The sequence below is a fragment of the Haliotis asinina genome, chromosome 12, assembly GCF_037392515.1.
Source record: "Haliotis asinina isolate JCU_RB_2024 chromosome 12, JCU_Hal_asi_v2, whole genome shotgun sequence".
NCBI lineage: Eukaryota > Metazoa > Mollusca > Gastropoda > Lepetellida > Haliotidae > Haliotis > Haliotis asinina.
In genome coordinates this window covers 57300472-57327418 of record NC_090291.1, presented here as the reverse complement: position 1 = coordinate 57327418, position 26947 = coordinate 57300472, and the positions used below count along the sequence as shown (strand labels likewise).

The 26947-nt window shown below is 43.5% G+C and overlaps 2 protein-coding genes across 6 annotated transcripts in view; one reads left to right on the top strand and one right to left on the bottom strand.

Annotated features, from left to right (window-relative positions):
* The first annotated feature begins 319 nt into the window (after positions 1–319).
* On the top strand, positions 320–24857 carry LOC137257345 (prolyl 4-hydroxylase subunit alpha-3-like). Of its 2 annotated transcripts, none has more exons than XM_067794657.1 (13): positions 320–444; positions 14363–14511; positions 14666–14910; positions 19130–19178; positions 19322–19407; positions 19787–19948; positions 20664–20731; positions 20940–21057; positions 21169–21222; positions 21658–21732; positions 21923–21991; positions 22178–22274; positions 24056–24857. In XM_067794657.1, coding segments are annotated over exons 1-13 (1263 nt in total). In that variant the 5' UTR covers positions 320–442; the 3' UTR covers positions 24145–24857. The 2 variants fall into 2 exon arrangements, with proteins under 2 accessions (XP_067650758.1, XP_067650759.1); XM_067794658.1 differs by lacking the exon at positions 320–444 and adding an exon at positions 1160–1464.
* Positions 24812–26947, bottom strand: part of LOC137257342 (protein Jumonji-like) — a 55704-nt gene continuing 53568 nt past the window's right edge. For all 4 annotated transcript variants that reach the window (XM_067794655.1, XM_067794653.1, XM_067794652.1 and 1 more), the window contains exon 22: positions 24812–26818. In XM_067794655.1, coding sequence (XP_067650756.1) covers positions 26714–26818 — 105 coding nt within the window. In that variant the 3' untranslated portion in view covers positions 24812–26713. The remainder of the gene's footprint in view (positions 26819–26947) is intronic.

The window sequence follows — 26947 nt, the reverse complement described above, 5'->3', positions numbered from 1 at the left end:
ATTTATTTATTTATTTATTCTGCTGGGTCATGGCCGTTTCTATCAGCAAAGTCTTGTGTGGCTGGACAGACGTTTTCCATATGGACAGAAAGTGGTATAGCGGTGGCGTTATAAGGAAGGGGCGGGCGGTAAGAAGTGAGAGTGCTGCTACTTGTCAATCATACTTTGCGCTAAGCAGATATCGTGACAGCAGTACACTGAATGTCTAGTGTCAGTGTTCCCATGATTTATGCCAGAGCAGAAGCCTTGTAACAACTACACGGAGCGGGGAGGAGGATGTGTCAACACTCCTCGCACCTCGCTTCTTCGAGATTTCATCAATTAGAAAACTTCAGGCGACAAAAACAAATGTTCTACAGTGCGACTTGCACATTACCTCCATAACTCGTAGCGTAGCACAGTGATGAGGATACCCGAGTGCCTTGGACCCGCCTCTACCTAAATGTGAGTGTTCGGTGTCTTTGTAACTGGTGTTTAATTAATCAATACCGTATACTCGCATGAGAAACTACACGGACTGACGACGTGGCGTGGGAAGATCTCACCAACAACGTTGCGGAATTATATCTAGTACTGAAGGACAGAAGCAGTTTTTGTGTTAGAAGTCGACAAAATAGTGTTGACATTTGAATCTAGATCCACACAACTATGTTATCTTTAACTGCCATTCGTTGATTAACAGACGGTGTTTTATATAAATAACATCCCCAAATGAAAATATGGTGTTCATATGTATATATAAAGACTTTGGCAAATATTTGTCGCTCCGCTCCCTCTAATTAGCCCCGACATTTCTTGACGGAGTGTAGCACCACAGCACAACCTGCGTACTGGGATACTACATGTTAGGGCAAGGTTTCACCTGTGATTAACTGTTAGTGGAAGGTTTCACCTGTGATCAACTATTAGTGGAAGGTTTCACCTGTGATCAACTGTTAGTGGAAGGTTTCACCTGTGATCAGCCGTGGAAGGAAGGTTTCACCTGTGATCAACTGCTAGTGGAAGGTTTCACCTGTCATCAACTGCTAGTGGAAGGTTTCACCTGTAATCAACTGTGGGAGGAAGGTTTCACCTGTCATCAACTGTTTGTGGAATTTTTCACCTGTTTCGTGTAGAACCTTCAATAGTTCCGTGTAGGGCCATCAGCAACTCGGTTTAGAACATTCAGCAGCTGCCATGTACAGTCTTCTGCAGCTGCAGTACAACCTTTAACTGCCCTGTACAGAACCATCAACTGCCCTGTACAGAACCATCAACTGCTCTGTATAGAGCCTTCACCAGAACCATGCTGTGTCCCCCGCTGTTGTTGTTGTTGATGATGTGGTCAGGGACTTCAGTCATCATGTCGGACATCTACACGTCATCACTCCAGCTACAGAAGCTCATGGACAGCGAGAGACAGCTCTTGCTCTTCCTGGAGAAACTTTTTACTCGCTTCTCTCATGAAGATTTATCTTACAAGAGGTAAGTTTGGCTGTCTGTTGTGACAACTGACTTTCAGAAATCGTTGGAATTTAAATACATTTGTGTGTCACTAAATAGCAGATTGTTTGACGGTTTCGTGATTATAAATAGTGTCGAAGCGATCCCGATTTTTATATCGAGGAATTCTTAACCTCCCGATTATTCCCAATGTCTGGGATGTCTTCGCGCCTGGGATGTCTTTTCCTCTCCAGGGCACTCACGGTGCAGTATGCCGTTCCGCGGAACCCAGGAACGTTCCAATACGTCACACTGAAATTCTCCTGATATATTACCTGTTTGTAAACCCAATCTCACGACACAGCCGCCATTGTTACCACTGAGGCGTGATGTGATTTACAGCTGAATGGCCTTGTACGTGTCGGTGTGAATGTATTACTATGACAAGGACATGTCTGTGTTCTGACAACAGCGGTGACACGGCTGGATGTAGGAAAGCATTAATCTTTCTCATCAAAGTAAATCTCATGGTGTAAATGTCCGTGTTTCCTTCACGTTGTCACATCAGAAAGTCTTGGTGTGGGATGGGAACAACGCGGCACATTCACACAGGTCCTCTGTCGCATTCAATCTGAGAAACCAGGGACATATTGACGCGTTGATTCTTACCTTGTCCCGTCTCATGAGGTCATATAAGGGAATTATGGGAGCGTGCATTGATTTGCCCCCATGTGGTGTGATACTAATATAAAGATGTATATACCTTCTCACATATGATGTTGTATCTATACCTGAACTGCTTGAAGCAGCTTGAACTGTCAGGATTATATATGAATATGAATGAATAAAATGACCTCACTCGAAATTGTAACAGTAGATATTTCCTGGAAATACATTTTCCATTAAAGGGCATCTCCTCTCATAGGTCCTTAGAGACGGGTAGCTAGTCAACACCTTTTGCACAACACTGTATTTTTTATAAAGTCAAATGTTTATAGGCTCAAATGTCACTTTGTTTGTCGAGATGTCTTCTGAGCTTCAAGCCAGCAGTTAGCGAGATCCTTCATCATGCCAGAAATCTGGGTACAAGTTTTACATCAATCACGTTGAATGAGTATGACAAGGAAAACTTATAACTTTATACAAGCGACATGATTTTGGCCAGTGAATATCGAGCCATGACCTATCCCAGATAAATATAATTGGCTAGTCTTTATGACCCTATGCAGTGTCCCATCTGGATGTCATCGGCTAGTGTATATCAACCCATCCCCTGTCGCCGACAAATATCATTGTTCAGTGTATATCAACCCATGGACTGCCCCAGGTAGATATCATTGAGTAATGTCTATCAATTCTGGTCTTGCTACAGGTAGATGGTATTACCTACTGTGCATTAGACCAAGCATTGTTATCTAGATATTAATGGTTTGTGTATATCAACCCATGCCTTGTCCAAACTATATGTTGCTGGCTATTTTATGTTGATTTTTGCATGTTTACCATGGTGGCAATGTACTATAGATGCTTAGTGAGCTATGTTACATCACAGTGTAATCCAAGATGTGAGAATATTATTAATTTGATTACTACCGCAGGACAAGGATGACTTCAACTTTCTAAAGTTAATGTTCCTTTTATGTCGAACAAAATCCAGCAGTTTTCGATGTTAAATTTCTTATCGTATGGTCGAGTATGCTTCTTTTAGGGCATTTCTTAAGGTGACGCTTCAGTGACGAAAAAACTGTCCGATACGATTTCCATTTTATGGGTAACATATGTTTCTCTCGTTGAACACTTGACTTGCCTCTACATGTGTTTGTGAATGGTACCACAGATGGGGTCTTTTTCGCAAACACTTGACTTGCCTCTACATGTGTTTGTGACTGGTGCCACAGATGGGGTCTTTTTCGCAAACACTTGACTTGCCTCTACATGTGTTTGTGAATGGTGCCACAGATGGAGTCTTTTTTCGCGAACACTTGACTTGCCTCTACATGTGTTTGTGAATGGTGCCACGGATGGGGTTTTTTCGCGAACTCCTGACTTGCCTCTACATGTGTTTGTGACTGGAGCCACAGGTGGGGTCTTTTTGGGAACACTTGATTTGCCTCTACATGTGTTTGTGACTGGTGCCACAGATGGGGTCTTTTTGGGAACACTTGACTTGCCTCTACATGTATTTGTGATTGGTGCTAGAGATGGCGTCTTTTCGCGAACACTTGACTTGCCTCTACATGTGTTTGTGACTGGTGCCACAGATGGGGTCTTTTCGCGAACACTTGACTTGCCTCTACATGTGTTTGTGAATGGTTCGCGAACGCTAGACTTGCCTCTACTTGTGTTTGTGACTGGTGCCACAGATGGGGTCTTTTTGCGAACACTTGACTTGCCCCTACATGTGTTTCTGAATGGTGCCACAGAGGGGTCTTGGTATCATCACAAGTGATTGTGACTCATGCTCTTTATAAAGTCAACTCTGCTTCATATACACTCTTCAAAAAGAACGCATTAGTCATTTAGAAGAATGTATTGCGTTGGTTTAACAGCAATCACTTCATGTAATTCAAGTCGTAAAAAGGGAAAATTTTACACGTCTATATACAGGTGTTCACCAACACAACAGCAGCCTCCGTATCGCCAACTGGTAGCAGTTACTGCTCGGCACCGACACAGTCTGGATTAATCGCTCTTGCAGAATTGTTCCCCATTCTCCCTGTCCGAAATTCTTCTCAAACCAGTGTGTAGTCTCCAAGGTTGTGGCAAGAACATGACACAAGTGAGTAACCCTGATGTAGCGGCAACTCTTGGAGCCCGCTTCTCAGGCCATGTCAGGCCAACTTGGTCTGCGGGAAACGATCCTAAAGGAAACATATGGTGATGTGATGAACGTTGAAATGTCGAACAACTGCAGACAGCGACTCCCCAGCTTGAAGGCGACCTATGGCGACGTTTCGATTGACGGGACTCAGTCGCAGCATGATGATTTCGTTAAGGACAAAAAACGGATGGCAGAACGTTTGCCTTTTCACAGTGACTAATACTAATATTTCCGCTTACATACACGTGCATTTTGCATTGCATGTTTTCTTGGTTACATTTTTGCGAATATTTCTTCAAACGCCTCTAAGACAAGGGGAAATGTTATCACATTTTGGCGGCGAAGCTGTTTACAGTCACACAAGGATGACGTTTTGGAAAGAAATTGTATATATGTATTGTGTTTGCCAGAGCAACATGTGTCAAACATTCTCAATCACGTATTCGTTTTTTAAAAGTGTATATGGAAAGGATGTTGTTACATGTACGTACACATCAGAGACTTATTGAAGTACTAATCAGAGATATTCACAGACATCACAGTATGATCGAGTTTCTCGTCCACATGCCTGCACGGACCTGTCTGTTGTTACCCCGGGCAGCGTGACACGCCCACAGGCCGGCGGCGTTGTCCGCGTGATCTACACGTTCTGAGCAATATTGATCAACCGATCTCTCGTGACTGTGGTGTTGTCTGAGGCATCACAGTGATAAACAATGATTACTGCACCTTTGGCCACGACAGCCAATGTCCGTTTACTGTAATCACTGGTCAGGTGGAAGACCCATAGAAAATTGAATTATTAATGAATTATTACCTGAGTTTGGGTAAGCCAAATGTAACTGCTCTCTTTAAAACAGAAATAGTTTTAAGCAGTTCATGTTGGTATATTTTTGCAGCAACCGTCGTCTGCTTGAAACCACCGTTCAAAATTAACGTCGGTCCTTAGGCCTGAAGCCGGCTACAGGCCACACAGGCCCACAGCTAGTGGTGCAAGCACGTCTTTACGGCAGACAGCTTCTTCATCCTCAATGACGGACACTGACTGCGCTGTCTCAACATTCTGATTCAGACTTTACAGAAGACTTGGGTCTTGACATGGATGTTGATTTTGTTGTTAAGTCAGTGAACAGAGATAAACTAAAACTCTTTATCTAAGGTTGGTAGCTGTCACATTTGCACCAGGGAGACTATATACAGACTTCCCTGCAGCATCGGACACCAAACCTCCAGGAATCATCTGAGAGCATATCGAGCAAAAGTTGTCCCTGTTCTGATAGGACTACACCAACACACACCCACGTGTCCAGTGGTACAACATGGTACAGGTATGAAACTTGGGGAACTGACTACGAGTTGGGGACATCTCGTCTCCTCCTAAACGACAGGATTCGAGACATCGTATTGTCATGTGAAACTATATCGTAAACAGGTAGATCGCAGCTAGTGGGGGTTTAAGACATCAAATCATTACATCGACCACATTCAGCAGCCCTTCAGCTATATTCAGCCTGTGGTATGCCCTTCAGGTATATTCAGCCTGTGGTATGTCCTTTGGATATTTTCAGTCTGTGATATGCCCTTTAGATATATTCAGCCTGTGGTATGCCCTTTAGGTATATTCAGCCTGTGGTATGCCCTTCAGGTATATTCAGCCAGTGGTATGCCTTTTAGGTATGTTCAGTCTACGGTATGCCTTTTAGGTATGTTCAGCCTGTGGTATGCCCTTTTAGTGTATTCAGCCTGTGGTATGCCCTTCAGGTATATTCAGCCTGTGGTATGCACTTTAGGTATATTCAGTCTGTGGTTTTCCCTTTAAGGTATATTCAGCCTGCGGTATGCCCTTTTAGTGTATTCAGCCTGTAATATTCCCCTTTAGTATATTCAGCCTGTGGTATGCTTTTCAGGTATATATCCAGTCTGTGGTGTGCCCTTCTGGTATATTCAGCCTGTGGTATGTCCTTTAGGTATATTCAGTCTGTGGTATGCCCTTTAGATTTATCAGCTTCTGATGTGTCGTTCGGGTATATTCAGCCTGTGGTATGCCTTTTAGGTATATTCAGCCTGCGGTATGCCTTTTAGGTATATTCAGCCTGTGGTATGCCCTTCAGATTTATCAGCTTCTGGTGTGCCCTTTAGGTATATTGAGCCTGTGGTTTGCCCTTTAGGTATATTCAGTTTCTGTCATGCCCTTCGGGTAAATTTAGCTTGTGGCGTGCATTTCAGGTATATTCCGTTTGAGTTTTATCCGTCACGTGTGTTTAGCGTTTGGTGTGGAATCCAGGTATATTTAGCAGGTGATATGCACTTCTCTTTCGTCAACAAGCAGTATCTTCCAGATCGCCTTTTATCTGAAATGATGCAAAGTCAGTACTGAGATCGATGTCCAATTACCAGTTAATGGCCCGAGACGTCGCTATACCGACTCCCATGGAACCATTGGTTCTACTTTCAAGGATATTAATGTTCCTGACTGGAACATCAGACTGTGACTGCCATACACTAGCTTAACATGGTCAATATGTAGCCGTTCAGTGTGTGACTGATTAGTTAATCACATTCTATACTATATCACATTCAGTTTTCGTCTCAGCATCACACACAGGTCACGTGAGGTGTGGGGTAGAGACTAATCCCCCAAGTTGACGAGACTTGCAGCGACACAACCCATTTCATAATCTCCTACAATGTCCGCTAAAAGCAGAGTCCGTTGTACTGCTGCGGTTCTACAGTGGGGGTATGTTGATGAAACGATATACGGTATCAGTGTCATTTTTAATCCAGTCAGTTAAAAGAAACTGTCAGAAACTGAATTGCCAGCGGCAACTATTGATTTAGTAAAATTCGATCCACTTGATACACATGGATCGTATTGCACCTCGATATGTTTCAACAACTGACTAGCTATGAATGTGACGACTTGACCTGAAATTAGTTGTTATTTATAGACATGTGATCATTCGGCAAATCGGTCGTCAACCAAAGTGATCACGCGTGAGATCTGGAATACATGCTTTTACGAACAATACCGATGATTGGCAATGATCACTTGCCATTTGCAATCCAGTTCTTATGTGCCGTGTTTTTATACAATTCATTAAATATAACTTAAATAATGAAGGTTTTGTTCATTCAAAACAACAACGAGTATGGTTAAGTTGCACCATGTTATTAAACAATGTAAGGTTTAGTTGGGCTCTTGTTGGATCAGATCTCACTCACAGAACCGAAACGGGCCGACCTGTAAGCCTTGTACCGCAATACGCACCGTGTTGAGAGTGTGCCGCTTCACCCCTACTAGAGCTATGATCATGACCAGATCGTTCCAGTCAATATTCGCTGTTTGCCAGTGCACGTACATGGACAGGCCGGCAAAGAAACGTTGGTCGGTACGTCATTGAAGTATATATTTACGTCAAGTACATGACGGATCTTGCTCACAGGTGGGGGCAAACTGTGTAGGTATGCCATAGCACATGGTGTGCATGTATGATCTGATGGATATATTCCTCCCGAGCATCTTATTCACCCTCAATGTTTCCATGGAACCCTACTCACACATATTATTGTATTACTGGGTATCTATCAGTGTCTCCTGCATACCCCACTCTCGGGTACTACTGAGTATCTATCAGTGTCTCCTACATACCCCACTCTTGGGTATCACTGGGTATCTTAACAATGTTTCCTGCATACCCAACTCTTGGGTACTACTGAGTATCCATCAGCGTCTCCTGCATACCCTACTCTCAGGTACCACTGAGTATCAATCAGTGTCCCCTACATACCCTACTCCCAGGTATTACTGAGTATCCATCAGCGTCTCCTGCCTACCCCACTCTTGGGTATCACTGGGTATCTTAACAATGTCTCCTGCATACCCTACTCTTGGGTACTACTGAGTATCCATCAGCGTCTCCTGCATACCCTACTCTCGGGTACCACTGAGTATCAATCAGTGTCTCCTACATACCCTACTCCCAGGTATTACTGAGTATCTATCAGTGTCTCCTGCATACCCTACACTTGGGTACTACTGAGTATCTATCAGTGTCTCCTGCATACCCTACTCTCGGGTACCACTGAGTATCAATCAGTGTCTCCTACATACCCTACTCCCAGGTATTACTGAGTATCCATCAGCGTCTCCTGCCTACCCCACTCTTGGGTATCACTGGGTATCTTAACAATGTCTCCTGCATACCCTACTCTTGGGTACTACTGAGTATCCATCAGCGTCTCCTGCATACCCTACTCACGGGTACCACTGAGTATCTATCAGTGTCTTCCTGCATACCCTACTCTCGGGTACCAGTGAGTATCTATCAGTGTCTCCTGCATACCCTACTCTCGGGTATCAGTGAGTATCTATCAGTGACTCCTGCATACCCTACTCACGGGTACCACTGAGTATCTATTAGTGTCTCCTGCATACCCCACTCTCGCGTATGATCAGTGTCTCTTTAATTGATACCTACTCCCAGGTCCGTGTATCTGTCTATCAGTGTCTCTTGTATACCCTACTATCAGGTATTATTGGGTACCTAACAGTGTCTCCTGGATACCCTACTACCAAGAATTACTGGGTATCTAACTGGGTATCTATCGGAACACCTATAGAATTCAGCACCACAATTTCTTATGAGGACGTTCTCCGTAGAGACAGGCAACCAGTTTGTGGGAACGTGTCGGATACGTCCACATTGTTGTCCAGATTTAGCTAGTCATTCCTGTGGCGTCATGGACGGACAGAGTCGAATAGGTTACGGACAATTAAGAATGTTACGGGTAGACTTGGGGTCTCGTGCTTTCAATCTACACCATTTGGCACAATCGTCCTATTCCGTAATCTACGAAATACCACGTTTGAGTGGAATGCGCCGATATGGTTCAAACTGGCGTCAGGCGTCAGACGTCGATTTCGCGGAGCATGCATGAATGAAGTGCTTGTATATAATCACTGGGTACTTTCGTGACAGAAACGTGTTGTAGGGAACACAGTAAGGATAATGTGGAATGAGTGTAACATGGGCATGTCTAGTGACGGCACGAGTGTGAGTTAGACTTCGAATCATTACTGAAAATATGTAGATCTAGAGGTGAAAGTGGCTGAAATGCAACTTCGAGGCCGATTTCCTTTAGCCCAAAATGTCTACATTAAAACATTTCATGGTTTAACTTTTGCCGTTTATTGTCTTCAGTTTTGGTGTGAACAAAGTATGAAAAATGCTAAAGGAAAACAAATGGTACTTGTGCATCTATGTTGGATTAGGTCCCTAACCCTAAACCCTTGAAATAATTCTAATAAATAGAAGACATTGACTGAACCGTGACGAAAATGGATGATGCATCCAGTGCAATGCCTTCTTACTGCTTCGAAAAGTAAATACGAATAAAATCCACTTTCAGTGTAATGATGCAAATTACCGAATGACAAAGATATATATTCATATCAGTTTATAATTCATTTGATCCAAATAGTTACGTTTGAAGCCGAAATATAAAATATATTTAGATTATTTAAATTGATCAAAACTGCGAATAACAGAATATGGCAAAATGTGACCAATGTAAGTCATTCTTACTAAATTTAAAAAATACAAAATGTATAAATACACAAAATATAACACCTCAGCACCTCTTAGTACAAAGAAATATGAGCATGTTAGTCAAAAAAGAAAAAAAATATTTAAAACTGGTGCTTGTGAAAAGTGCGCATCCGCAGGTGAACTACTACTGGAAACTCGCAACATCGTTGGGTTTCTGTAATGACATGGCTGGTAGAGATGAAAGATCAGTGAGCGGAGCTTATACGCACTCCCTGAGTTTGACGACCTTGTTGCTATGCCGGCATCATAGAACATTGTTTCAAGAACGTGCTTTTGAACAAAATCACATGCAATTACGTAAAATAGCATTATGACGTATCTTTAAAGTTTTTAGTGCTGTATTCTAAAGGTAGGCCAAAGGTTCTCCTACTGGGTAAATCAGTCAATCAGCGTCTCTTGGGTACACCATTCACACTTGACCCCGTGTGTTTCAGTGAATCCCAGGTGTCAGGTTGCAGTAATTATAGAATGTCACAAGTTTTAACAGTGAACACCTGTTCGGCCGGGAAGCACGCTGTGCAATCAAATCTTGCCCCTGAATAATGGCGTACAACGTGTAAAATAACGGCCCACTCTATGCAGCTCACCTCGCACGTTCTCATTAAGACAACACGGCATTCAACACACACTTCCAGGAAAGCTTGTATACACTGTGACTGGTTGACAGTATGTGATCATGTCGGACAGAGTGGGCACTGTGCCTGTCCTGTTCCTACCAACCACACAATCTATCATGTTACCTTCATGTACAGTACTTAATTTCATTGGTCAATGACGCGTTCGGTTCCAACAAAGACGTATATTCACATATATACGCCTTCCAGATATATTCCCGTACTTCAAATACTCAGTAATACCCGGAAATTGGCCAAATTGGCCAACCCATGATGTTTATCGACACTGTAAACAAAGTGAACCAAAGGGTTTTACTGTCTGCACACGTTTACATCGAGTACGGGTACAGCTGTGAAATGTCATCAGCTGGTCGTTTCAGCTGGGTCCCATGGTAGCATCTGGAGCTGCTTATTTGTGACGTCATTCTGACTTTACATCACACTGTGATGTGAATGACGTCACCACTGCTGATGACAACGAAACAATATTGTTTTCGATGTTTCTGCGTTTCAGTACGTAGCGAATAGTCTTGCAGTTTCCGGGAATCGAATACATTTGATCATGTTTTTCAGCAAATGAGATTAAAGAACACGGTGCCTTTTGGTTTACACTTAGAAGATAAACATCATGTGTTGGCAAATTTCCGGGTGTTATTGAGTATTTGAAGCACGGAAATACATTTGGAACCGGAGGTTTCAAAAATAATTAAGGGGAATACACTCACCTTGAACATACTTAACCATTTTTATAGCAGTTTTATGCTTGTCAAAATATGTTCACTGATTTAAAAAATCCAGCCGGGAGGCAGACGCCAGATTGTTTACACAGAGGCCATATAATAGATTGTGGTCTCTGGTTTACATGTCATATAGTCGGTAGCGATATTCCAAATTGAATAAAATGATATTTTGTGCGTTTAACATGGCGGTAAGATACATACGTTGTATGCTTCTCCCTCGGGTAATACGGTCTAATGTACCATCTGTGTACCAGTGTCAACCCTCGCCTGACTGATCGGGTGACACTGCTTCAAAGATAGTACATCAGACCGTATTACCCTCGCTGTAAGAATACAGCTTATAATATAACCTCCTCTCACATCCCACCCCTATCCCCACCAACCTTGTCCCACCCCTATCCCGACCAACCTTGTCCCTGCCCTATCCCTGCCAACAAGAATCACACAGTCTAATACCACCTCCCGTCACATCCCATCCCTACTCTCTGTTCCTGTCCTATCCCTACCAACCAAAAATTACGCAAGCCCATAAAACCCTTTGTTCCAATTTACACATCCCACGTCCTCACACATCCCACGCCCTCACACATTCCACACCCTCACACATCCCACGCATTCACACATCCCACGCCATCACACATTCCACACCCTCACACATCCCACACCCCCACACATCCCACGCCCTCACACATCCCACGCCCTCACAGATGCCCCGCCCTCACACATCCCACTCCCCCACACATCCCACTCCCCCACACATCCCACGCCCTCACACATCCCACTCCCTCACACACCCCACGCCCTCACACATCCCACACCCTCACACTTCCCACGCCCTCACACATCCCACGCCCTCACACATCCCACGCCCCCACACATCCCACGCCCTCACACATCCCACTCCCTCACAGATCCCACGCCCTCACACATCCCACGCCCTCACACATCCCACGCCCCCACACATCCCACGCCCTCAGACATTCCACACAAAAACATATATTCATATGTAAATATACGTCTTTGTCTCACAATTGCGCAGATCGATGCTCATGTTGTTGATCACTGGATTGCACGGTCCAGACTCGATTAATTACAGACCGCCGCCATAGACCAAGACAATACACCTTCACAAACACCGCACTCCCACACAATCGACACACCCTCACAACCCCTACCCTTTTACCGAAACACCCTCATAAACCCCAACCCATTCACCGACGCTCCCTCACGATCCCCCATTCATTCACCGACACACCATCACACATCCAGACACACCTACTGTACTGTCCACTGAAGCAGCACAAGAACCTTCTTTGTTCGTCACGAACAAGAGAATCACAATTGAATATTTTATACATCTCTGGACCCTATGGAGTTCTTCCACTCTGGTGTTCTGGTGCTCCGCTTATCGCTTGACACAAATGGCGTCTCTTGTGAGCTTCCCAATCACAGTCAGTGGCACTAGATAGTTGTTCACGTGACTGGCTTTGTCATGCATAATTTGCAACAGTGGCGAATGGTCAAGTCAACTAAGTGAAGACTGATGTGAGTGTTTTGTCCTCGAGCAGGAGGCAGGAGATAAACATCATGTCTCATGGGGAAAGTGATACATTTAGTCTCCACGTGTTCCTATTTCCAGTCAACACGACACGCTACATGGACAGTATGTTGTTACAGACCATATGTCAGGTGATCCTCTTGGTGTCAGACAGACGGTTGCTACAGACCATATGTCAGGTGATCCTCTTGGTGTCAGACAGACGGTTGCTACAGACCACATGTTAGGTGATCTCTCCTGGTGTCAGACAGACGTTTGTTAAAGACCATATGTCAGGTGATCCCTCCTGGTGTCAGACAGATGGTTGTTACAGACCACATGTCAGGTGATCCTCTTGGTGTCAGACAGACGGTTGTTACAGACCACATGTCAGGTGATCCTCCTCGTGTCAGACAGACGTTTGTTACAGACCACATGTCAGGTGATCCCCCATGGTGTCAGACAGACGGTTGTTACGAACCAAATGTCAGATGAACTCTCAGGTCTATCACGAAAAATATCATCTTTATCAGTTCACCAAGGAAACGAGGCAAGTCGATGTCATTATGGGCAGGCACTTGCGTTATCATGTCAGATTGTCTTTTTGCAAGACTGCACATGATACGAGTAACACTTCCCAGTAAATGTACCGACATTGTACATTTGTAATATTCAGTGTGAAACCTGGCTTTATCTCTAATTTCTTTACACAATTATCACTGATTGTTCAAGCCATTTCATATTTGTGACAACGGTCTTCACGAGAGGAACTACAAAACAACTAAATTAGGGAAATATCATTCTAAATGTGTATTAATACACAAATACCTGTATATGCTACAATCTGGAAAATAACAGGGAGGTCGGAAGGTGTTGGGCACGAGCAGCAAGTTTCTGTTTGATTGAAGTACAATCATCTTATGACTGAATTTTAATGAGGAAAGTAGTTCGTCATAATCTGACCTTAGGTCATCACCATGGAGTAGCCAATCACGGGATTAGAAATCGATCTCGCACATATGCGTGATACACCCAAGGGTGTGTAAGAAACATTAGTCCCGCAAAGCTTTCATGGATTTACAACTCTTCAATGTTGTCACTTGTCAAAGCTGGAATAACCCACACAAAGTCTGTGACCTCAATAAGCCATCATGCAGCTTCGGGCAAAAGTTGTACCTACTTTATCCGAGAACGTTGGTTTATCTTAATTGCCAGTTCATGTTATCATTTTCCAAGTGAGCAGCTTTATTTTCTCATCGCCTGAGGTTGAAGTGTTAGGAGAAAATCTCAGGACAGAAAATCTCTTAAGGCAAAAATCGTTAATAATCAGGTTTGGCAGAACTAAGAATATTTCCTTTATTTCAGAATATATGATTTGAAAATGTCATACCGAATTGGACCGAAAAGACACCATGAGGGGAATGCGGCCGGAACCCCCTTTTGTACACTTTTGTAACACGCGGTAGAGGTAGAGTGCCAGGTGGGGATGACACAACCGAAGTCTGTGCCGTACAACTCCTTCGTCGTGCGACCAGTGTCACGCTGGTTTTTACCGGGATATTTTGCCTCTCATAGATAATTACATGCAATGTTGTTGATGAACATCCGTCCTTTTTCAGGACTCTAACCAGCGTCCAGGTAGACTTGCACGCGTTACCAATCACGGCTTCAGTTCGCCACCCTCTTGACGCTGTTGTGGGACTCCGGCGTTACCACGGCTACGTGGGGAAGTACCTCGAGCGGCTACCAGAAGTGATGGCGAGACGAGGTAACGAATCAGAAGAGGGATAACATGGTATGTGGTCTCTCTTACTAACTCTGTGGCATCTCACACCGATGGTACTGACATCTTCCACTTAGTTTCATACTGGGGCAGAAATTCAGCAAATCTCTGATTTCTCAGTGGACACATTCTATTTCAGTTGAGGAAAATCTGAGGTTATTTGGGACGTCTCTTCCCGACAGCGCCCAGGTGACAGGGTCTCAATATGGCCTACTCCGACTGCAGTCCACCTACAAACTGACGCCGGGAATGTTGGTGACGTCTTCAACATTTAACGTCACTGCAAGTGACTGTATAGCCATAGCGACTGTGGCAGAAAGGGCTGGGCTGCACGGTCTGGCGTCTGACTGGCTTGAGGTTGCGAGTGGTTTCTCTGATCTAGAGGTTTGAATCAGCACTTTACTCTCAAGAGAGTGACAAGACTGTACATAAACTATTACCACTATTTCTTCCAGACACTCGGCTATCGGGACACCTCATGTAAACAGAACATGAGTTTACCTGAATGTAGAAAACACGTCAACAATCCATAAACTCCGGTGCTTCATGTATTCTGAGAGGTGTCCTTATACTCAGTCCATTCAGACACAGATCTACACTTATACATCCTCTCTCATGTATCCAGATATGCACCCATCTATTCAGGTATACAGTTACGCTCCCTCTATTCAGATGTACAGTGACATTCTAAGATACCGTGTGTTCGCGAGTTTGATATGGAGATTTATCATGTGTTCGATTAAAAAATTCAAAGTTCGAGTTTGATATTTAACTCGGACACATGATAAATCTCCAAATCTCTTCGTTCTCGTTTGACGTTTAACTCGAACACGTGATAAATCGCCATATCAAACTCGCGAACACTTAGTTACGAATTTATCTAGACGAACACCCTCACAAAATGCTTTAAATCTGGACTGACAGAATGAGATCGACAATCAAAATGGCGGCCGAGTGTGTCTGTATACCTTTTTTATTTGTGAACGTACTGTGTTTTGGTTTATACCCACGTATTGAGTACAAAACGTTCGGTCTAGTACCGTGCAACGGTTCTAGACTGAAATAACTTGTTATGGTTAAGAATTGCCGTGACAAAAGATGCAAGAAATCCCATCAGAACCAGCAAAATATAGCACTGAGAAGTCTGAAATTTTCAATAATTTGTATTCAGCAAAAACAAAGGCAAGATACAAAAGATTCACAAGAGAGGTTTCATGTACAATGCAACTGAGGCAAATCTAAAGTAATGGGTCACAAATTTAATGCCAACTCACCGAAGTCTTGGTGTGAGAGTGAGAAACAGTTTTACTGAATGCAATGCAGCGAGCGGTCAGGCAGCGGTTATGAAGGTCAAGCGTTGACGAAGGCAGTTTGATGTTACTCCAGTTAATCTGTGTGTGCCCCGTGTCGTCAACATTACAACCAGCCTTTATATACAAAGTCACCGATTCTTGAATTTTCCAGCACATACGACCATCGCCATCAACGTAGAATTCTCCACCCAGAGTTCATGCGGCGAGCCAGCATAGTATCTCTGCCACAGGCCAGAAAGATGTGACGGTTCCTCACATCTTACACATTTCAGTCAATATAATGTACAAGTTTCATAATTGTTTTATCTTTTATGAGTCTACACATCTAATTAATCATCTTTGTTAAAATGGTTCAGTTTCACGGAGACATTATCCTAAAACTTGTAACACTATTTCGATTTGCGTAGCGACCCTTTGTTTACGTGGGTTGTACGGCTCCACGTGCTGTCATCGAAGCCTAATTGATAGCAAACAATGCAGCCCTTTTGAAATATAAATATGTATTGTCATAAACCTTACTGACGCAGCTGTAGCAAAATATTTACGTAACAGTGTAAAACATTATGAAAATCTCGTCCAATCGCTTGCCTTGTGCCAGTCTCAGCTTATTAATGAATGTGCGCATTTGTTTACACACAAGAGAAAAGTCCGGTCACGTGATATGCAAATTAGCCTGTGGCAGTGATGTTATGCTAAGTCATCGCTGCGCCAGAGTGTGAGAATTCTCTGGTAGTCTCCCGGAAGTAAACTGTTAATCAAGGGAGGCAGCTCTAGAGCGCTTCCTTAAAGGCCTGCCACCAAAATACTAAAAGCACTGAACATTTATGATACGAAATGTGACACATATTAATTATCACTTAAACACTGAACGTTGTGACCCAAATAATAATGATTACTTAATTAATAATACAGAAAATTATCTAATTTATTTATTTTATACAAATTAACCTAGACGGTAGCTGAAACGGCGATATCGTATTTGCGTTTGAACGGTCACGTCACCTCGTGCTGACATTCCACCTTAGGAACGGTGCAATCAAACGTTCGAAATCCATACTGTCATTCAGAGTCAAACATTTGTACATCAAGGAACTCTCAAATACCACACAACAAAGTAAGCAACAGCTACTGTGTTAATATGAAACTTTCATCAGCTTGGAGTTACTCTAGGGTAGGTCAGCACGGCCTGTACTTGAATGCACAAGCCTCGAAGACGATCGACGTTCACAGCAAATCAATGTCGGCTACCCATTGGTTAAAATCGGTAACGTGCCGTAGCTAATTTTTTCTATGTTAAACTGGACCACGCGCGTCTCTAGTCACAACATGTCGCCAAGAGTTATCTCCCTTGTTTGCATTGTTTGTAAGCAAACGCTTGACGACGATTGCATTGCTAGCGCTATATCGGGGAAGTACGTGCTCGATCTGAGTGCACAAACTGTTTCATCGGTAGGGCGGATGCCCAGTTCCTTTTGTGAGACGTTTTATCGACAATTGAAATCCAGACGTTAGGTTATGTAAAGAGCAAGTACACATCAATTATAATATTTACCGAAGAATGTTAAAACCACTTCAGATGCAAAATCAGTTGCCTATATAACAAAAAAAAAAAAAAAAGAAAAAAAGAAAAGAAAAAAAAAATAGCTAGGAAAATTCAGCAAGATCAGCAGCCTGCTGTTGATAGGTTATGTAGAAAACAGGAAGCCACGTGATCAAAACACTCTCTCGCCGTGCGGAGGTAAAAGTATGGCTCATCGTCGAAAACACATACAAATTACCCGGATGTGGCAAGCGGCTACAGTTTCGCCGATACTATGTCATCAACGCTATTTTTGTAGGAAACATATGATATATTTGTGTGAAATAGATGAATATATCTTTATCACTGAAGGTTAGCAGAATCAAAACATTAAATGATATTTAAGATAAATATTACGTTTTTGTCTTACATTGTCGAAAACCCCTAACATCGGGATACATATTGTCTCTCTGTGTTTATCAGCGGGTTGGCGATTCTGAGAAAGGGGCAAGCCATGCTGCCCGACCGACCGATCATGACCGACCGTTGCCTTCCACCTGACTGGTCAGCGATAGAAATGTAATTTCTTGGCCACAAATGCACTTCTGTAGCAGTGTACCAAAAACAATCCCCACATTTATTGCAGCTGTGTAGGATATCGACACGTCTGCTGTAACCTTTTCCTTAGTCTGAGTGTTGTCTTCGAGGCTTGTGCACCGTTTCTAAGGCGGAACGTCTGCACGAGGTGAAGTGGCCGTTCAAACGTATGTATACATGTATAGGAAATTGCCGTTTCAGCTACCGATGTGCTTAATGTTGTATAAATACCTTATTTCAGTCTAGAACCGTTGCGCTGAATGCAATGGTATGAACCCAAACAATGTACGTTCGCAAATGAAAAAAAATATGTAGACATAATAGGCCGCCATTTTGATTGCCTCATTCTTTCAGTCCAGACTGAAAGCAGTTCATATGAGTGCTCGTCGATTTAAATATCAAACGTGATCGAAGTTCGAGTTTGGTATTTAACTCGGACACGTTAAATTTCCATATCAGGTTCGAAATGGTAACTTACAACGTTGCGCCTATTCAGATGTTTCACATGACATGCTCTCTCAGTCTAAGTAAACTTATCCTCAGTTCTTTTCGTTGCACTCCACTACTGAGTCTAACAAAACCTAACGGGAGGCCGCGTCCGGTATCCTTTGAGATTGATCAATCAGAACACAGCTTACCAAATCGCGAAAGTTGACATTCGCACATACCTTTTGAACTTTTTATCTCGAAAAGGTTCGTACCCGAACGGTTCCGAATGAAGTTTAACGTACGCTCGTTTCCGGGTGATGCACACGGCACACGTTACAACCATGACAACGGTGAGAAAACTGTCGCTGAAAATAGTGGTTTTGGCAATATTCAAAGATGTCATCTCGCGGAAACATTGATTAGCTAATGGTAACCATGTCAACAGAAACTTCAAAGCGTATATACTGCAGGTCAATTAACTTATATGCGGATTTTTGTTTGTGGAGAGATCTGTGTCAGTGACCTGAATATTTTGTAAGTCCCTCCGATCCCTAAGTCGCAGCCGTTGTCTGATTGGTTAAATCTATTTAACCGTCTCGCGTTTGAATGGACGGTCGCAGGTCGCTCAAAGGTTACCTGACGCGACGTTTTACTAGGTTTTGTTAGGCTCAGTGGTGGAGTACTGTAACGAATAACGTCACACTGGCGCTAAGTTTACTTAGATTGCATGCTCCCTCGTTTTCAGAGTCGTGAGTCACTGGCTGGCGGCAGCAAACACCAACGCTGGATGAAAGGTGAAAGGATCAAAAGAAAATGAAATAACCAAATTCATCTTATGACTAAACTGATAACAAACAATAGGCCAATAATACGTCTTAAATTCTGTAGTGACGCATATTCAGAAGTCATCGTTATATAAATACCTGCTATTTTTCAGCCCTTAGAGGAAACCCAGTATCACAGCACTCACTTGAAGATGAGTTTGACGTGTTGTGTAGGAAACACATCAACAGGTCAGCGTTAGTGAGTACTTCCTGTGACGTCATCACCTTGCAATTACACTGACTTCAGTCTGTTATTCTCATACATAATTACAGTCGCTGAAATGAATGAGAAAATCAGTCAGTGGATTTAGGCCGCCGTGAAGAGAACTTCAGCCCTCCGTGACTGCGTGTTATACTGATTGGGCGTGGCACCCCTAGTGATGCAGGCCTCACTGTTACCATACAGAAAACAAGGAATGTTCAAATATCTAGGAGCTGAGGTTTACGCCGCTTTTAGCAATATTCCAGCAATATCACGGACGGGAAACCAGAGGTGGGCTACCCATGTGGCGAGCGAACGCTTTAACCACTTGGCTACCCCATCGCCCCTCACTACTGTCATTAACCGTTGTCACCAGGGTTATACCACGAACACAGCTGTCTGCAGGCACGTGGCTGGCGACGTGCCGTTCATGAGGTGGAGGTTGGAGGAACTTCTAGACGACCCTCCCATTGCCCTTTTCCATGACGTCATCACCGACAGGGAGGCTCAAGTGTTCATACGTCTTGGTTCCAGCATGGTATGTCGTGTATCTCTGTGACCTTCACCTGTAGACGTACATGCCATGTTTTTATTTGTATACGCCTTGGTTCCAGCATGGTACGTCGTGTATCTTTGTGACCTTCACCTGTAGAAGTACATGCCATGTTCTTATGTTTATACGTCTTGGTTCCAACATGGTACATTGCATGTCGTGTATCTCTGTGACCTTCACCTGTAGAAGTACATGCCATGTTTTTATGTGTATACGTCTTGGTGCCAGCACGGTACGTCGTGTATCTTTGTGACCTTCACCTGTAGAAGTACCTGCCATGTGTTTTTATGTTTATACGTCTTGGTTCCAACATGGTACATTGCATGTCGTGTATCTCTATGACCTTCACCTGTAGAAGTACATGCCATGTTTTTATGTGTATACGTCCTGGTTCCAGCACGGTACGTCGTGTATCTTTGTGACCTTCACCTGTAGAAGTACATGCCATGTTTTGTATGTTTATACGTCTTGGTTCCAACATGGTACATTGCATGTCGTGTATCTCTGTGACCTTCACCTTCAGAAGGTCATGAGACTGTTGAGAGGACAGCCTCGCTTGTTTCACGGACCCTGCAGATAAGAACATTGTCGATCTCTCCTGCTTCCTCTGTATATTGCCGCTCCGTTTATCCTTGCTGATTCCCCCATTACAGGCGAGGTTCAGCTGAAGTGTATTGCAACCTTTTATTTTCGCCTTCAGCTGGAGAGAGCAACGACTGGAGAGAGTCCGGGACAGGCAAGTTTTACTGAGGCTCGAACCAGCAAAGTGTGAGTTGGCCTTTAGTTGAACCTGTCAGACGTATTTGGAGAATAGACAGAGGAAAGGAGGAGCAAGAACAATAGGTTACCTGTAATTTTGAATTGCGAACAGTGAATTCTGTAGACTTCCTTTTGTGTTTCATCGTGGAGCTAATGTTGGACCTGACATGGCATGACTATGCGGAACTATTTCAGGGACATGCTTGATTCTTTCCAGGGCGTGGCTTTGGGACAACCACACCCACACCGTTGTCCGAGTGAGCAAGAGGGTTGCTGACATTACTGGACTGAAGACCGACTTCCGCGAGAGCGCCACCTTCGCCGAACCTTTCCAGGTGTGTTGAAGACGTTCCTCCTAGGGGAATATGTATAGCAATACGGGGACCGCTGGTAATTGCAACATGAACGTTCAATGAATGTAACCATGAAGTGCTTGTTCTCGTCAGGTGGTGAATTACGGCGTTGGAGGACACTATGCCCCCCACTACGACTATTACGTGGTGAGTACGTGGGTAGGTGTGGGGTGGCTGGGTAGGTGCGGGGTGACTGGGTGGGTGTGATTCCGAATTAGCCAAGCATGCTGCGTACAATACTGCTGAAATATATCAGCATTTAGTGCACAGGGTTGCAATGTTTTTTCCAAGGCTGTCGTATCAGAGGGGGGTTGTTTGTAAAAGTTTCCTGAAAAATCTACAAAATTTACTGGAACAAGCATCAATAATTACATAGTGCATGACGCCATAGAGTCTACCGCTTTATTGGGTCTGGTTTGGATGAAAGTACTGACGGTAGATTTACATAAATACAACACTATCACCAGTTAAGACTAAGAGCGATGTGGAATTCTCTTCTCTGTCAGGTTTGTATCAAATAAAGGACATGTGCCTCATGATATTAAAGGAGTTGAATCAGACGTGTTTTTGTTGTGTTTTCAGAATCAAGACAATGTGAAGACATCGAGGGGATTCTCGCAAAACAGCGGGGACAGAATGGCAACATTCATGTTTTATGTAAGTGGCCACATTCCTGGTTTATGTATGTGCTCGTGTGCTAGTGATAACCAGCAATGAGAACCCCCTTCCAATACCATTACGCGCGACTCTACCAATAACATTGTCTATGTAATACACAGACATTATGTTTGGTTTTGACACAAGGTTTCTTCAAACAATCCCTGACTTTCTGACCCACTCTTTCCAGCTGAGTGACGTGGAAGGCGGCGGCGCCACTGTGTTCCCGGAACTAGGAATCGGAGTTCCACCCATCAAGGTATTCCCCATAGATCAGTGTCCGTATTACACACCACGGTGTTAATGTAGGGTATATCTGTTCAACTATTCAACTTTAGTTCAAATCGTCCAATGAACCACCTAACATTAATTTCAATCGTTCAGTGAACAATCCCATTGGGTACAGATCGCCTAACCTCCTGTTATGTCCATGGTCTGTCTTCAGAACGCTGCTCTGTTCTGGTACAACTTCCTACGTGACGGTTCCCCCGACCCCCGGACCAGACACGGGGGATGCCCGGTGCTGTACGGTCACAAGTGGGGTAGGTGCTTGTGAGCTGTGAGATAGGGAAGCTCCGACTGAGAGTAGTTGGGGACGAATAGGTGGAAGCCGTGCTTACTTGAGTAACTGATAATATACTGAACATCATTGAAAACGCACCACCCCTAAAATTGTGGATTTCTAAGAGCAGAAGTGAGCAATCTATGTAAATTTTACATATTTGTGTAGACCAATGTTTGATAAAGAAAAGAAGCAAAAAACAATCAAGCAAAACAGTGAAGATTTAATGCAGCTGACAATGAAATAAAGATGGGGTCAAAATGGAAAGTCAGTAGCGTGTATGACCCCCGTTAGCAGCAACACAAGCTGTGCAACGTCTCCTCATTGAACGGATAAGTCTCTGAATAAAGTCCTGAGGCACTGCATTCCACTCTTGCTGCAAGGCATTGTCGAGTTCCCTAAGGTTGTTGATCTGCGGACGACGTGCGAGGCGTTGGCCGATGTAATCCCACAAGTGTTCGATGGGTGACAAATCTGGTGACAATGCAGGCCAATTAAGTAGAGGAATGTTGTTGTTAGCCAGATACTGTATCGAAACACGTGCAGTGTGGGCTCGTGCATTGTCATGTTGAAATGTGTGCAGATCTTGATGCTGGTGAAAGAAGGGAACGACGTTGTTCTGAAGAATGTTGTCACGGTAGTAAACGGCATTCACTCTGCCACGACAAACAATCAGAGCGGTTCTGTGGTGATAACTTATCCCTCCCCACACCATAATGCTGCCTCCACCCCACCGATCGGTTTGCACAACACAATCCTGATGATAACGTTCACCCCGTTGACGCCATACCCGTAGACGCCCGTCAGCATTTCGCAAGTGAAAACGCGACTCGTCGGAGAACACCACACCATGCCAACGTCGTAACAACCACACACGATGCTGTTCAGCCCATTGTCGGCGTTCACGGCGATGCCTGTCAGTCAGGATGGGTCCAACGTAAGGGCGTCGACAACGTAACCCTGCCGCACGGAGACGGCGTCGGACGGTGGAAGCGCTGATCAAACCACGTCGACCCTGGACAGCGTTGGCGGCTCTGGCAGCGGGCAAGGTTCGATCCCGAATATGGCGCCGTACAATGTCTCGATCTTGACGAGGGGTGGTAACACGTGCCTGACCTGGGCGTCGCCGGTCCCTGCTGGTTCCTGTTTGTTGGTATCTGTTAGCAAGCCTCAGAATGGTCGAATGATGACACCCAAATCGTCGTGCAATGTTTCTGCCTGAAGCGCCGACCTGCAACATACCCAAGGCCTGTTCTCGTTCCTCTGGTGACAATCTTGGCATGGCGAAAAAACTTTACTTACGAAAGTACTGCGAAAATGAGAACGGTTTTGTGCCGAAGGTCATTTATACCCCTGAACAGCATGCTTTCTGCATGCAATTTGTGCCCTTCGTGTGTGATGTGCATGAATTTTGTTGTTTTCATATGATGTGTTCGATGATGTGTTCGAACGATCCGTTTTTTACTGTAGAGCGTTATTTACGATCTAGTGTGTTATTATCAAAATTCCCACCATTAATTTTCCATTTCCAAAAGATTCTATTGCCTTATTTCAAAATTTACAGGTGGTGCGTTTTCAATGATGTTCAGTATATGTATTGATATCAATAACCAAGGGGTAACAAAACATCACTGCTTTAATGTCCTCTCATCATGTGGTGACTGCACTGCCGGGACGTTGGGAAGATACACAACTACCAGTCTACCAGTTAGAGTGGATGTAACTGGTGATGAATCATGACTGAGTATTTATTGTTTCCAGTGGCCAATAAGTGGATCCGTGAGGTGAGCGGAGCCATGACAAGGTCATGTACGGCAGCAATGTCCACAAGAATCAGAGACATGACATGAGGCTTCAGACGTACATTACTTGCAGTTGTCCATGTACATTTCTACAAGTTGTCCATGTACATTTCTACAAGTTGTCCATGTACATTTCTGCAAGTTGACCATGTACATTTCTGCAAGTTGACCATGTACAAGTGCAAGCTGACCATGTACATTTCTACAAGTTGTCCATGTACATTTCTACAAGTTGTCCATGTACATTTCTACAAGTTGTCCATGTACATTTCTACAAGTTGTCCATGTACATTTCTGCAAGTTGACCATGTACAAGTGCAAGTTGACCATGTACATTTCTACAAGTTGTCCATGTACATTTCTACAAGTTGTCCATGTACATTTCTACAAGTTGTCCATGTACATTTCTGCAAGTTGACCATGTACATTTCTGCAAGTTGACCATGTACAAGTGCAAGTTGACCATGTACATTTCTACAAGTTGTCCATGTACATTTCTACAAGTTGTCCATGTACATTTCTACAAGTTGTCCATGTACATTTCTGCAAGTTGACCATGTACAAGTGCAAAGGGGTCATGTACATTATTTCTAGTGAGTTGACTACTGTATTGCTAGCAAATCTTCTGCTAGTATATTACTGCAAGAACACAATGTACCTTGTTGATAGTAAGCTCTGTACATCATACTTGACCAATTTCAACAAAAAACCCAGAGTTATTTGTTACATTTATTTTTGTTGGAATAAAACAATGAAATTTCTTTTCTCATTTCAATTTATAATGTCTATATAACAAAAACAACTTCTGAACTGTGAAGTTTATAAAGGCATAACTTCGTAAGAGTTGTCTGATGTTCCTGGTGAAGAGACCTATGATCCCTTAACAACGTTTGCCCTAAACAATGATCTGGCCTCATATCTGCATCCGTCCATACAAATTCACTGTAACTGATTCCAACATGTTCATACAATGTATACAGGTGGTCACGGTAACTGCATGCAACCCCGGCATATCATTGTCATGATGTGATGGTCATTATGATCCTCTGTGTTGTTAGTGTCTTTGTGCTGTCCCAGTGTGTTGTCAGTCTTACTGTTTTCCTATCATAACTGTAGCATGGTGTGTAGTGATTGTTAGTATGATGTCATTGTTACTGTGATGTCAATGTCAGTGTGTTGTGATTGTTGCCGTGATGTCATTGTTAATGTATTGTAATTGTTGCCGTGATGTCATTGTTAGTGTGATGTCATTGTCAGTGTGTTGTCACTGTTTCTGTGATATCATTATTAGTGTGTTGTGATTGTTCCTGCAATGTCATCATTAGTGTGTCGTGATTGTTGCTGTGATGTTATTGTTAGTTGTGATTGTTGCTGTGATGTTATTGTTAGTGAGTTGTGATTGTTGCTGCAATGTCATTGTCAATGTGGTGTTTCCAGTCGTACTGTAGGATCAGCCATAAACCTGCTGGGACATACACTGAGAGAAGAAGCCTATATCAACGTATTCAAAACATTATTTTTCAGGAAGAAAACGTCCTAAAACATGTTTGTTCATTTGGTACAATGAAAATAACCAAAGAGATCTCCAACTATACCAACGTTACACAAGAACACTCCAGGTGGTTACAATTCAGTCGTGACTATGGATTAAACTACCATGCAAGTCACCCTTGCTGTTCACAACAACTCTGTGCACATTCCCCCCTTTAAAATACTTTGTTGTACTTTGTAACATCACAAGGTCAGTTAGGGGAGCCTGTGAAGCTGGACACAACAGCTGTGAAGAATTCCTCCTTTTAAAGTCATGGTCACCCATCCAGCTGACAACTCACCGACATCACCCAGCCAACAACTCACCAATCGCCACCCAGTTGACAGCTCCCTGACATCCATCCAGCCGACAGCTCATCGACTGAGTGAGTGATAACATCTGACTGTGGCTGCAATAAAGTTTCCTACTTTCCCACACACTACTCATGGTGTTGGCAACCAAGAATTTACAATATAATTCCTTCTACTTACACAGTACAACACTTCCAGATGCTGACACGTAGTACAATGCTTCCATATACTGACACACATTACAATGCCACCATATGTTGACACGCAGTACAATGCTTCTGTATACTGACATGCAGTACAATGCTTCCGTATACTGACACAGTACAATGTTTCCGTATACTGACACACATTACAGTGTCGCCATATGTTGACACGCAGTACAATGCTTCCGTATACTGACACACAGTACAATGTCTCCATATGCTTACACACAGTACAATGTCTCCATATGCTGACACACAGTATCATGCTTCCATATGTTGATCAGAGTACAATGCTTTGATATGCTGACACACAGTGCAATGCTTTGATATGCTGACACACAGTACAATGCTTGCATACACTGACACACAGTACCATACTTTCATATGCTGACACACAGTACAATGGCACATATATTGTCTATGCTGCCTGGGCGATGTCCCATGTGAGACACTACACACTTCCTTCTTGTATGACAAAACACATAGTTTCCATGATGCAACAGTTTTTCTGGACTCCCACTGCCAGTCATTATTAGTGCCTGGCAAGAAAGACTTTATTCCCCAATTGCCATCTACTTCTTCATGCCCCGCTTCTTGCTGGTGGTGCTTGTGCTGTCACTGTTGCTGCTGATGTCCAGTCGACACTGTGCACTATGCAGCATGTTCTTCAGTTCCTCCTGAAAGAAGAGAGACTCAGTGACCTTGGAAGGAACATATTACAACCCTTTATGGTCATCTTACATTAACTGTTTCAGCACAATCACTCCACACGCGATCAAATTACAATACTCCATGCCTCCACTGAC

Bases quoted from the DNA above. Each gene is read 5' to 3' on its own strand.
- LOC137257345 (XM_067794658.1), top strand. From the start codon at position 1,286: ATGCTGTGTCCCCCGCTGTTGTTGTTGTTGATGATGTGGTCAGGGACT. The intron at 14,512-14,665 runs GTAACGAATCAG...ATTCTATTTCAG, and splicing joins AGAAGTGATGGCGAGACGAG to TTGAGGAAAATCTGAGGTTA. The intron at 20,732-20,939 runs GTGAGTTGGCCT...GATTCTTTCCAG, and splicing joins GAGGCTCGAACCAGCAAAGT to GGCGTGGCTTTGGGACAACC.